The sequence below is a fragment of the Monodelphis domestica genome, chromosome 1, assembly GCF_027887165.1.
Source record: "Monodelphis domestica isolate mMonDom1 chromosome 1, mMonDom1.pri, whole genome shotgun sequence".
Lineage (NCBI taxonomy): Eukaryota > Metazoa > Chordata > Mammalia > Didelphimorphia > Didelphidae > Monodelphis > Monodelphis domestica.
In genome coordinates, this window is record NC_077227.1 from 313,017,621 (window position 1) to 313,030,311 (window position 12,691).

The following is a 12,691-nucleotide window of genomic DNA, read 5'->3' on the forward strand; positions in this document are numbered from 1 at the left end:
TGGGGAAAGGAAAGGATGGAGTGGAGAGGAATTGGGGGAATAAGAGTAGGTATGTTGGCTATCAGGGAAGGTGGGATGACCCCCACTTACAACTGTCTGATTGGCTGATCACACACCCTTGAGGTCAGGACGTCTAGACCATCACCCAGCCCCTCTATACCAGCTTGGAAGAGACTGGGCCCCAAGCTCAGAAAATACCTGCAAACTGGGCTTTTCCTACTTTTTTCACACACACATTGCAAAGACAATCTCTCTGCCCTTTGTATAGAAATATTTATTTTCCAGGTAAATTCCGCAAGCCATAGGAACACAATAAAATTAAATGAACACATGATGTTTTAAAACTTTGGTTTGAGGAAATATCAAATATCCAAAACATCTGGGAAATATCATCACACAACCAGATAAACTGGCTTGGCAGGCACACATTCTGCACCATGAGTGGACATACCAGAGACTAGCAGGGAGGAGTGAGTGGAGGTCACTGTGTGGATGTTAGGGGGGCTACAGAGACCCACCCTGCCTTCCCTCCCCATTCTACCTTCACTTTGCTCACAAGTGGCCACTCCTTGAGAGATTGGCTGGGACAATTCTGTGCGGCCTCAGGCCAGTGGGCTGATTGATCTAGAAGGGTAAGGAAAGGCATTGAAAGAGCACTGGGGGAGCTGGAGATGGAAGGGAGGTCAGTCGACTTCTGTTGATCCACATCGTCTCAAGAACTCCTGCCCCCGCTCATGGAACCATTTATTGGAAACTGTGAATAAATGAAACAGTGAGTTATGACCATCTCTACCATTTAAGAAATGGCTGAGGGAAAACTATGGATCTCAGAATAATGTGAGCTAAACATCCATCATCACGAAAGATGTCCAAGGCAGAGACACACGTGGCACATGTGTTATGTTTTGCTGTGTTCTCAATATCTTATCCTCGGTATGAAAATAATCAGAGTGGCCATAGTTCTTTATAAAGTTGGCCAAGGTTTTTAGATGTTTAGGTGTTGAACCTTTGGCCAGAAGGACCTGAGTTCAAATCCACCCTCAGACATTGACAACCTATATAACCCTGAGTAAGTAATTTAACCACCACATGCCTTGGTTTCTTTATTTTTAAAATAGATATAAGAATAGCAATTACAGGTTAGTTGTGAGGATAAAATGAGATCTTTTTAAAGTGCTTAGCAAATCTTAAAACACTATATGTTAACTATTGTTCTCACCTTATTTTAGCTATATCACAACCAAGTAGATATTATTGATATTATCCCCATTTTAAAAGTGAGGAAACTGAGGCTCAGAGAAGTTGAGAATTTTCCATGAACATGCAAGTGGATTTTAAAATCAATTCTTCCTAACTCCAAGTCCTATACTTTCCCCACTATATCCTCCATTAATGTTTCTATTAAATTCTGTATTTGTGAAATGCCTTTATGCCAGGCATGCACTAGACACTAATTGGGGCATGATGGGAACCCTAAATTTGCTGAGCTCTCCTCCTTCCCTGGGGTCCTATATAGGAGTTCAATTCAGATCTTTCCTACCTGAGCCAGTCACAACTGTGGCAAAGACAGCTGAAGGGCGTTGCCCATGATTTTTTTTTTTTGCTATCATTTCCCCTCTCATGCATGTGTCAAAGTGTGCACATGGTTCTGCATAAGGGAACTTGAAGCAGAAGACAATGTGGGTTAGCACAGAAAATCCAAACCTGGGGACATCCTGCTTTGGGTGAATCTAGTTATATAAATTATATCAATAAGAGTGTGATTGATAGGAAATATTCAGCCCATGTGCTCCCAATAACACTAGGTTACCCTTTTAGGGGCCAAAGAAACTCACAGAGCTGTCACTCACCCCATTTACTGCCAACAAGCACTGGACAGGCTGCATGTCTTGTCCGGTAGTCACACTCCCCACTGCGGAAGAGATTGTACCAGAATACTGATGTGCCCTGGAAGAGAGAGAAACTGATCATGATGGGGGCCCAGCCTGCAATATTTGCTCTCATAATCTTCAGATAGTGAGGCTCTGAGATAGCATACAGGGACTATACATTAAAGGAGCTGAAGTGACAGTGGAGGGAAAGAGTGTGGAAGAACAACTGGACATGACAAATCTGGTTAATTAAGGGGGTAAGGATGGGGTATTTTAGTGCCTTGGAAACCAAAGGTCATTTAGTTTCTTCTTATCCCTGGCTATTCTAGAACAATGCAACTTGAATTCAATTATCTGCAGCATCCAGTATAGTTCCTCTCCCTTGGTCAGGGCTAGGTACCAGTCTTCTAAAAACAGTCCTCATGGGGCCAAGAGAATTAGATATTCTCGTCATCAGGTTTTTTTTTCCTTTCTCTTCTATGTAATCTCTCAAGAATCTGCTAATCTTTGCCTTTCTTCTCTCCTCTTTGGGGTTAGGGTTATGGGTTAAGAACATGGATTGGTATGTCTGAGGCTGAAGGCAGAGATAGATGACTGGCCATTTTCACAAACAGAGATGGAGGCTCTTTGGAGTCTTGGAGGGCAGGTGATCGCTAGCTTCTGGAACTATGATGTTCTATCCATGGGAACAGAATGGGCTCAGCTGTGAATAAGGTCAGATTCCTAAGCCTTAGCACAGCTTCATCTAAAAAGACAATTTACCTTTTTGGGCCAAATTGCTGCCCCAAAATCTGGGAATACTGTGGCTCCACCAGCTTCAACATCACTCATCTAGGAAAATAAGTCACAGTAGTTAAGCATATTTCAGGAAAATCTCAGAGTTAGCCATATTGAAGATCAGCTTCCTGTCAAAGCAAAAGCTATCCTTCAGAGTGGTTGGTTGCTTATATACTGAATTTTGGTTAATGAAATCCTATATGAATGCACTGGGTGGGTGAGGAAGAGAGATGATGCTGTATTCAAAGGATTTCTATGAGGAATCTTTCTTTAAATTAGAAAGACAATCTTTAAATTAGAATAATTCTAACCAACTTTTCATTCCCAATTATCTTCTTTTTCCCCTAAATCTGTATATTCATATACTGGATTTGCTTAAAACAAAGTATTCCCACATTATAAAATAACCTTCTTTGAATAAAGCTTATCACCAGGATAAAAGGAAGAATAATATTCTATGCATAATCCAAACCCTCTAGGAGAATAACTAAATACAGCAATCATTTTGTATGGATACAATGGTGCCAGCTTGACCACCTATTCTCCTAATGGAGTGTGGCTCTTCAATACAAGATTCCTTTCTCTCATGCCAACCCAATTCCTTAGCTCAGGGGTGATACATTTAGATATTTCAAAGAGAAGGAAAAATCCTAGCCAATTCTAATGAGAGTAACATTCAAATACTCCTCTCCCCACTTCCTTCATCCTCCCCTCCACTATAAGAGCTCTTTTATGAGATAATTTGCCCTATTCTATTTCTCCCTGCTCTCTTCTCCCAATGCATTCCTCTTTCTTGCCCCTTAATTTTTTAAAAAAACCCATCCCATCATATCCCATCACATACCTGTCTTTTTCCTATGCATGGTCCTTCTAACAGTTCTAATAATAAAAAAGTTCTTAGGAGATATCAGAATCATCTTTCCATGTAGGGATATAAACAGTTTAACTTTATTATTATCTTTTAATTTCTCTTTCTTATTTACCTTTTTATGCTTCTCTTGAGTCTTCTTTTTGAGAGTCAAATTTTCCATTCAGCTCTGGTTTTTTCATCAGCAATGTTTGAAAGTTCTTTATTTCATTGAATACCCACTTTCCCCCCACAAGGATTATGTTCAGTTTTGCTGCATAATTGATTCTTGGTTGAAGTCTTAGCTCCTTTGCCCTCTGAAATATTGTATTCCAATCTTCATGATGCTTTAATGTGGAAACTGCTAAATGTTATGTTATCCTCACTTTGGCTCCACAATATTTGGATTATGGGAGTTTGGGGATTTGGCTATAATATTCCTGGCAGTTATTCTTTTGTTATCTCTTTCAGGAAGTGATCACTGAATTCTTTTCATGTCTATTTTACCTTCTGGTTCTACAATATCAGGGCAGTTTTCCTTGATAATTTCTTGAAAGATGATGTCTAAAATCTTTTTTTTGATTATGGCTTTCAGGTAGCTCAGTAATTCTTCGATTATCTCTCTTGGATTTATTTTTCAGGTCAGTTGTTTTTCCAGTGAAATAGTGCACATTTTCTTCTATTTATTTCATTCTTTTGACTTTGATTATTTCTTAATCTTATGAGGTCATTAGATTCCACTTACCCAATTCAAATTTTTAAGAAATTATTTTCTTCAATGAGTTTTTGTACCACCTTTTTCATTTGGCCAATTCTACTTTTTAAAGAGTTTTTTTTTTTTCCCTTAGTTGGTTTTTGTATCTCCTTTACCATAAAGCCAATTCAGCTTTTTTAGAAGTTTTTCCTCTTCAGATGGATTTTTGTGTTTCCTTTACCAATTGGCCTATTTTGTTTGTTAAGGTATTATTTGCTTTAGTATTTTTGCGCCTCCTTTGCCAAGCTTTACTTCTTTTACTCTTTTTCCATGATCTTCCTGAATCATTCTCATTTCTCTTCCTAGTTTTTATTCTCTTTCTCTTACTTGGTTTTTAAAATCCCATTTGAGATCCTCCATTAATTCTTTCTGGGCTTGCAGGCTTTGCTTGTTTGTTCATTTTTTCAGCATTTTTCTTTTCCTTTAACCTAAAACACTATTAAAGTCGGGCTCCTGTTCCTTCAAATTCTTTGGCAGCTGCCTTCACAGCTAACTCTGGGGATCTACATGTTTTCAGTTTTTCCAAGGTGGTATGATATAAGGAGATGTGTGTTTAATACTCTCTTGGCCATGCTCTGGTCTGTGAGTACCCACAAATACTCTTTTCTGTCTTGGAACTATGACCAAGGTCCCCTCCTCCCCTGTGGCAGCAAGTGTTGGTGTGTACTAATGTTCGTCCTCACTCTTAAGACTGTACCCAAGGACAGCTAACTGCATCTGTATATGGGCAGTGAAACAAAAGTACTGCACCCAGAATGTGCCAAGCAAGTCCTATAATCTCCTTGTGAGAGGTTGTCTGACCACCCCTTAAAATCCTCTGTGGCTGAGAACCCCAGAAGCCTTTGGAGCTGATTCAGCCACTCCCCAAGGCCTGTTGTTGGGGTGAGGTCTGTGCCGGTGTGTTGCTTGGATACTCCACTTTTACCCTGACATAAGAGATCTTTTGATAAAGAGATAAATTGTTTTGGGCTGAAAAATGATTTCACCTTATCCTTTTGTGGGTTATGCTGCTCCAGATTTTCTGAGGTGTTATATCATAGTTATATGGAGGGTCATTTGGTAGAAATCAGGTGAGTCTGTATACCTTCTCTGCCATCTTGGCTCCACCCCCACTGACCAGACTTTTAACAGCAATATTCACCTAAAGATGCTACATGGCAGTGAATCATGGAATTTGTGGGAGTGGAAGGGAGGATATTTATTTCCCCCTTACCTCTGCCTCTTAGAAACTCTGGCTTCCTTGAGGTTCCTCAAATTTAAGAAGCTTCCCTAGACTTCCCTTACTAATTAGTGCTTTCTCCAATCTCCAGTTATCATATGTACATGTTGTAAGCCCTATCCCCCAGCAGAAAATAAGCTCTAAGGCCTGAATTTCTTTTTCATCTTGTCTTTTGTATTCCAGATTTATTTATCCCTATGTTTATCCTTATGTTTAATCCCTACCATTATTAAACACTAATTGGGTTGGGTTGGAGGGAGGATGCCTTGAGATTCAGTATTTTAGGGCTCTATGTTCTACATCCCCTTGCCTCTGTTTTTAAGGTAGATATTGAAGCACAGATCTTATGCCACTGGACCAGTCTGAAGGAGTCACTGAGTGCTCTTTGTGTAAGATTGGCACATTGAGTATACATTCCAGGTAAAGATCCAACCTCCTAAAAACCTGTGGTACCATGGAGCTCTATAACAGCACTCACTGGATGTCCACAATTAACAGGGTTTAAGAGGTCCTTGGGACAGTGAGGTGGCACAGTGTATAGACTACTGGGCCTAAAATTAGTAAGACTCCTCTTCCTGAGTTCAAATCTGGCCCTAGATACTTACTGGCTGTGTGACCCTTAGGCAAGTCACTTAATACTTTTTACCTTAGTTTCCTTATCTATAAAATGAGTTGGAGAAAGAACTGGCAAAAACCACTCCAGTATTTTTGTTAAAAAAACAAACTCAAATGGAATTACAAAGAGTCAGATTGGTCTGAAATAACTGAACAATAACAAAGGGATCCTTAATAACAGGCATTAAGATATGCTCAACAAAAAGTATTAAGAAGTTTATTTTATAATATGGGAGTAGCTGGCTTTTTAAGTAAGGATGAAACAATTCTCAATAAAACATTACATACACACCAGGAAGTAAACAGTTGATTGGACTATAAATATTTCATTCTGTTCCAATATTGAACCTCAATTATTAAGAAAACATGAGTAAGACCTAAAACAACTATAGAGTCAGTTTTCATTTTCCTTATCTGGTTTATAACTCCATTTTTCTTTTCTTTCCAATTTTTTAAGACTTCTAATTTTAGAGCAGTTTGTAGAAAATCTATCATCCATTATCTTGCCAGTTTATCCATTTCTTGCTGTCCCAGTGTAGTGAGGAGACCCAGGGAAGAGTCTCCTCTTCAAGTACACAGAGACAAAGGAAAAAATGTACAGCAAGAATTTAGGTCCTCAGGTCCTCCTTAGGTCCTTCACTAGGACTCTTTTCACCTCCAATAAAGGGGTTGTTGCAAATTATACTCATAATTAGGACTTATAGCTCTACAGCTTGTGTACACCCAGTCCAGAAGGCCCGAGAAATGAGCAGGCAGCTGTTCCCCATCTGGAACTCTGGGTGGCTATTTTTTAAAACCTTAATTGAATCAAAACTAGACCCCCAAATGGCTTCAAAGCTGAACATTTTTAGTTCATGGTAATAAATCTTGGAGGCAAAAGTCAAGCTCTACAAAAAAATTCTCTCTCTCTCTCTCTCTCTCTCTCTCTCACACACACACACACACACACACACACACACACACACACACACACACCTCTTTTTCCAGAGGGAGAAATCTCTTTGCTTTCCCTGGAACAAGATAGGGCTTGTCCCACCCATGAGCACAAAGTAAAAAACTCCCCTGGATTAGAAGGTAAAGTGAATCATAGCTGCAAACTGGGGCCCTGCCCCTAGGTCTCCAGTAACAACAAAAATGCAAGAAGCAGCCCAAAGGAATTAAGCAATGGGCTTAACCCTGTTCCCTTGGAGAGATAATGCAGGAAGCAGATCGGGGTTAAAAGCAATTCATCTACAATTTATTCCCTTCTGTTCCCAGTCAGGAGCCTCCTTTCACCGTGGCTCCTCATTTTGCAAGGCCCAATATATATATAAAATAGTAATATCTGAAGTCATTCAGGAAGAACCTGGGTTGTCAACCCTTGAGGAGCTCTGTGGATGGAAACAGAAGCCAAGATTGCACAGCACCATCCTCAGCTCCAGCCAGTTCTCAGTTATCCATAGCATTTGAGGGTTAGAGGAGAGTCCATCAAGAGGGCTATTTTAAATCCATAGGCATCCTAAATTGCATTTCCACTCTTCCCCAATTTTCAAATATTTAATAAGGGTACTCCCAAGGAATCGCATTCTCAGCATTTTTTGAAGGGCAAAGTGACAGTCCAACATTCTCCTTGGCTCTGGAACAGAGTGCAGTGGACTTGACCTTCTTATTCTACTTCCCCAGGCTGATATTTGAATCATTTGGTATTTGATGTGTACCCAAGAGGCAATTAGGTGGCACAGTAGATAAAAGTACTGGACTTGAGAGTCAGGAAAAGTCCCAAGGATTCAATCCCTGCTCCATACATACTAGCTACGGGATCCTGGACAAGCAATTTAACCTCCCTCAACTTTGGTTTTCTCATCTATAAAATGGGGATAATAATAGTATCTATCTCAAAGGACCAAATGAGCTATAGACATCATTTTACAATCTTACAATGCTACATAAATGTTAGCTATTATTTATGATTATTACTGAATTGGGGGTCAAAGAGCCTGATTTAATACCTGGTTCTGCTGCTTACTACCAGTGTGACTTTGAGTGAGTAATTTCCCCTCTGTGTCTCAGGTTCCTCATTGGTAAAAAGAAGGGGTCTCCTTCTTTGATCCTGTGGAAGAGGTTGCTCGGAGCCATCTGGGGAAGTCAATCTGGGTTTAAAGAAATGAGTGGCTGATCCATACATGGGAAAATCCAAAAGTGACTATCCTTCACTTTCCCTTCTTTCTCCTCTTCCAGACAGCTAAAAAAGAGGGCCCTTGGGTGGGGGTGAGGACAATGCAAGGTAAGCTGTGGATAACTGAAAAATGACTGTATTGTGTGCCAGCCCCAGAGGTAAGAGCTGGGAGGAGTGTGAGTTCTTGGAATATGATCACTGTGGTGCTGGCTTTGTGCACACATCATACTCACATAGTTTAAGAATGTGGCCACACGATTCCCCGTCCCTAAATGCTTGAAATGATCTGCCTCACCTTTCTATAAAAATTAAGTATGAATGAAGAGGAGGGCCAAGGCCCAGTACTTACATAGTTTAGAAATGTCGCTAACCTATTCCCCTCCGTTTTCAGGCCGCTGTCAAAAGGCCGCTGTAACAGACAACAACTTCCACCTGAGTGAATGATCAGTCCTGCCCATTACACAAGGGGAAGGGGGGCCCCAGATATAACTGGCATGGGCATGCCCTAAAGCCGGGGGCCAAGCATTGCTGGGGACCCAGAAGCCCAGGAAAACACAGGGAACCCACACTGCAACCTTAGGAACACAGATGGACAGGATAGTCTCCCCAAGGGGAAGGACTCTGGAGTCACACAGAAGCCCAGGATATGACTACCATGATCAGCCATGCAGTAGAGGTCACAACAAAGAGACACCAACCACTAGCTTTTCTAGATGGGACAGGAGGGAAGGCAAGGGGAAGTACACTTGGTAAGGGTCTGGAGGCAGGGAAGGAGAAGTTGGGTACCATCTGGGAATTATCAGGAATTCACTGAGAGAGAAGAAGAAACCTATTTGGAGGTTTATTTATAGCTGAGATTGAAATCTAGTGTTAGGAATAAGCCCTAACAAGGTGTTAATCAGATATATATGTGTGTGCATATATATAAATGTTTTAATGTAATATAAAGAACTATACATTCTATTTAAAATATATTTATATAAATACATTAACATATTAATATATGTATTGATTTGGAATCTTGAACCCTATAACTATAAATAAAATATATGAACATATTTATATAACATATAATATGAATATGAATTCTATTATATTTATATAAATATATTAAACCATATATGAATTTATACACACATACATATATATATATATTTTTGTGTGTGTGTGTGTCTATGTATATATGTATGAGCATAGGGAAAGGAACAGCCAGACAGAACCAGTGGAGAATGGGGACATTCTCTGGTTAACATTCATGAATTAATCCCACATGCAGGAAGGGGCAGGGAAGGAGGGAGAAAAGGAAAAAGGCCAAGAAAAATATATCTTCTCAGTGGGGAAGGGAATATGGAGTCATATTTCTCTTATCATTAAGAGGGACTTATCCTTGAGGATCCTGGGATATCTGGAATCAGAAAATCTGCATTTGAATTTAGACATCCAGAGTCCCACCTCCTTATGGACCCATTCCAGTTTTCAGGAAATTCTGGACTCTTCTCCTCTTGTTTAGCTATAATACAAAACTCGAGCCCCTGGGAAACTAGGGGACCAAGATTCTCTCACTCCTGGGGACCCATTAGCCCAGTACAAAGTTCTGCAACTTACCCTGGAGAAGTCAAAGTGTGGCTCATACTGTCCTCCCATTCCATAATTAGAAACCTGTGGAGGAAATAACATGGATGTGGTCAAGCAAATGAGGTCTAAATGGAGAATAGAATGAGGATTCCTCCAGGGCAGTATCTTTGTTTAGTCCTCAACTTGGGGGAAAACAAGTCTCAATTTGGTTTGGAAAATGAGAAAAGACTGACCAACAGAGGAACCAAAGGAAAACCCAAGGCCTACTCAGGCTGCAAATGTCATTTTGGTGGTTTGATAAGGAGTTAAATCCAATATCAGAGTCCCATCCTGGTCCTCAGTTTGAGGGTATTTAAAAGCCTTAGCCCTTTGATGTTACACAATTTCCTAAGATACTTCGACCACTCCAATGATTTCAACCACCTCTATGAGAGCCTTTCTCATTGAAAAGAGCTTGATTTCACTTGGTATATATTTTGTATTTGTGCACACATTATTTCTCCCAATAGAATGAAAGCTTATTGAATGAAGGAATTGTTTTATTTTATATTCTCAGGACCTCTCACAAGGTGCCTGACACATAGCAAAAACTTAAACATTTATTGAATGAGATTCCTCAACCTTCTTCCCCCCCCCCCCCCCATCTTTTACCATCTCCAAAGAGAGAATTCTCCCCTAATTCCCTTGGAGATGCCACCCTAGACCCTACAGAGACAAATACTCTTTCACTTCCCCTCCCCAGACGGAGCCCCTACCTGTAGCAACTCAGCTGTCTTTACGGATAATCCTGTGATGTACTGCATTCGTCTGTTCACTTGGGCAATGATCGGATCATCATCTTCCTTTAGCCACGAACTAAGCAAGGGGAACAGATAGAGAAGAGGTACATGTAGTGGGTACTAAAGGATTCATGGGAATAGTCTCGTTTGGGAAAGAGGGGGGCAGGAGGGAAAACAACTGGTTTTAGTAGAAAATGGAAAAAGAAGGGCTTAGAATATTGGCACTGGAATACCAGTGAGCTCCCACAACCCCAGCATGTCAAAACCGATAGCCTCACCCCACAACTGATACACAAACATACTTCACATCCTATGTATAAACATACCACCAGCAACAACCTAGGGTCACAGATTTTAGAGGCAGAAGGAACATTAAAGGTGATCTAGTTCAACTCCCTTATTTTATTGATGAGGAAACTGAGGCTCAGGTTAGGCAACTTATCTAGGGGTTACAAAGATACTAAGAATTCAACTCAATCAAATTCAGCAAGGATTTATTAAGTGCCTACTATTTGAAAAGCACAAGCAATTGCAAAGTCAAAACCAAAAAATAATCTATGACTATGAGTCCTCCACTAGGGGATATATCTATCCCTAAGAAAATTGTAGATAATTTGAAGATAGAGAAAGCACTAATGACTACAGCAGTTCTTTGTCTTTTGGATATCATAGTTTTATGGCAGCTGGCTTCCCATGAATGGTCTCAATAATGGTTTTAAATGCATAAAATAAAGTATATAGGATTATGAAATAAAAAATAGAAATGCAAAAGAAATAAATTATATTGGTTCATATATGACATTTTATATTTATGAACATGTGGAATATAAATACATATTATATATATATATATATATATATATATATTTTTTTTTTTAAGCTCATAAACTCCAGGTTAAGAATTTATGATCTAAAGGGATGGGGAAAGGATTCACACAAAAGAAGGCACTTAGACTACATCCTGACAAAAGCTAATGAATGTAAGAAGGGAAAGAGAGAAGAATACAATCCAGACATTCAGAACTACTGTGCAAAGAGATGGAGGAAGGAGATGGGATTCTGAGTTGGAAAACAGTAAGGAAGCCAGCTTAGCCTAAGTGCTGACTACATGATGGGGAATAATGTGAAATGAGCCTTGAAAAGTAGGCTACAGCCAGATTGAAAAGGGCTTAAATGCCAAGTTGAGGAGATCAGGGTTGAAAACATGCATTTTTTCCATCATACAACCTTACTTCTTTACAATTCACTGCACAAGTACAGAAACACACACACACATAAACTTAACATCCCATGTGAGCCAGGTCTCACACAGAAGATTAGGCAGCAGGGGTAGAGCAAGATAGGAAAGGGGTATAATTGAAAAAATGACAAGGCACGCTCTAAACCAGAATGCCCCAGGATGAAATCTAGAGTTGAGAGCCCAGAAACCAGGGTAGCCCCTCCTTACCTTTTGGAAATCCTATAGCTGACCACAATGAGGTGGCCTGTCTTTGGGTCACGGACTGTGGCTCTTGACAGCTGTAGGGAGTAGGACCAGAGGATCAGGAGTTTTTCTTCTTTATCTTAGTCACCAGCCCCCTCCCACAATTGGGTTGCACCATAATGCAACAAAGCTGAGGTTACTAATCTTCTGCTCCATGTGACTGATTTACACAGTAAAGTAGGTCAAGTAGTTCCAGTCTCAAAGCACCCTAATTAATCAATCAAAATCATTTATTAAACATCTTCTATGTGTCAGGCACTCTGCTGGTATACAGTGTTATATATTTTAATAAAAATATAAAGTCCCTCCCTTCATGGGATGTATGTTTATAGATAAGTGAATATAAGGTATATGCAAAATAAAAATGTTTGTTTTGGAGGGTGGGAACAGACACATCTAGGATAACTGGGAAAGGCCTCTTAAAAGGGTTAGCACTTAAAACTGATGCTCGGAGGGAAACAGGTATCCCAAGAGGTTGGTAATGAGGAGAGTGAGCATTCTCAGCATTCAAAGGCCATGGAGACAGAAAATGGAACTTCAAGTTCAGAGAACAGCAAGAAGGCTTAAAGAACCCAAGTCTGATTTGGAGAAGGAGCCATGAGACACCACATGTCCA

General features: G+C 40.0%; 1 protein-coding gene across 3 annotated transcripts in view; it reads right to left on the bottom strand.

Annotated features, from left to right (window-relative positions):
• Nucleotides 1-254: 254 nt before the first annotated feature.
• Nucleotides 255-12,691, bottom strand: part of P4HA2 (prolyl 4-hydroxylase subunit alpha 2) — a 98,023-nt gene continuing 85,586 nt past the window's right edge. For 2 of the 3 annotated variants that reach the window (XM_056811147.1, XM_001371518.4), the window contains exons 9-15: nucleotides 12,040-12,110; nucleotides 10,569-10,668; nucleotides 9,844-9,897; nucleotides 8,588-8,647; nucleotides 2,634-2,702; nucleotides 1,851-1,947; nucleotides 255-754 (exon numbers count right to left, since the gene is read on the bottom strand). In XM_056811147.1, the coding sequence (XP_056667125.1) occupies nucleotides 684-754; nucleotides 1,851-1,947; nucleotides 2,634-2,702; nucleotides 8,588-8,647; nucleotides 9,844-9,897; nucleotides 10,569-10,668; nucleotides 12,040-12,110 (522 nt within the window). In that variant the 3' untranslated portion in view covers nucleotides 255-683. Of the gene's footprint in view, nucleotides 755-1,850; nucleotides 1,948-2,633; nucleotides 2,703-8,587; nucleotides 8,671-9,843; nucleotides 9,898-10,568; nucleotides 10,669-12,039; nucleotides 12,111-12,691 lie in introns of those variants that run through there. The other variant, XR_008915053.1, reaches the window with a different exon arrangement.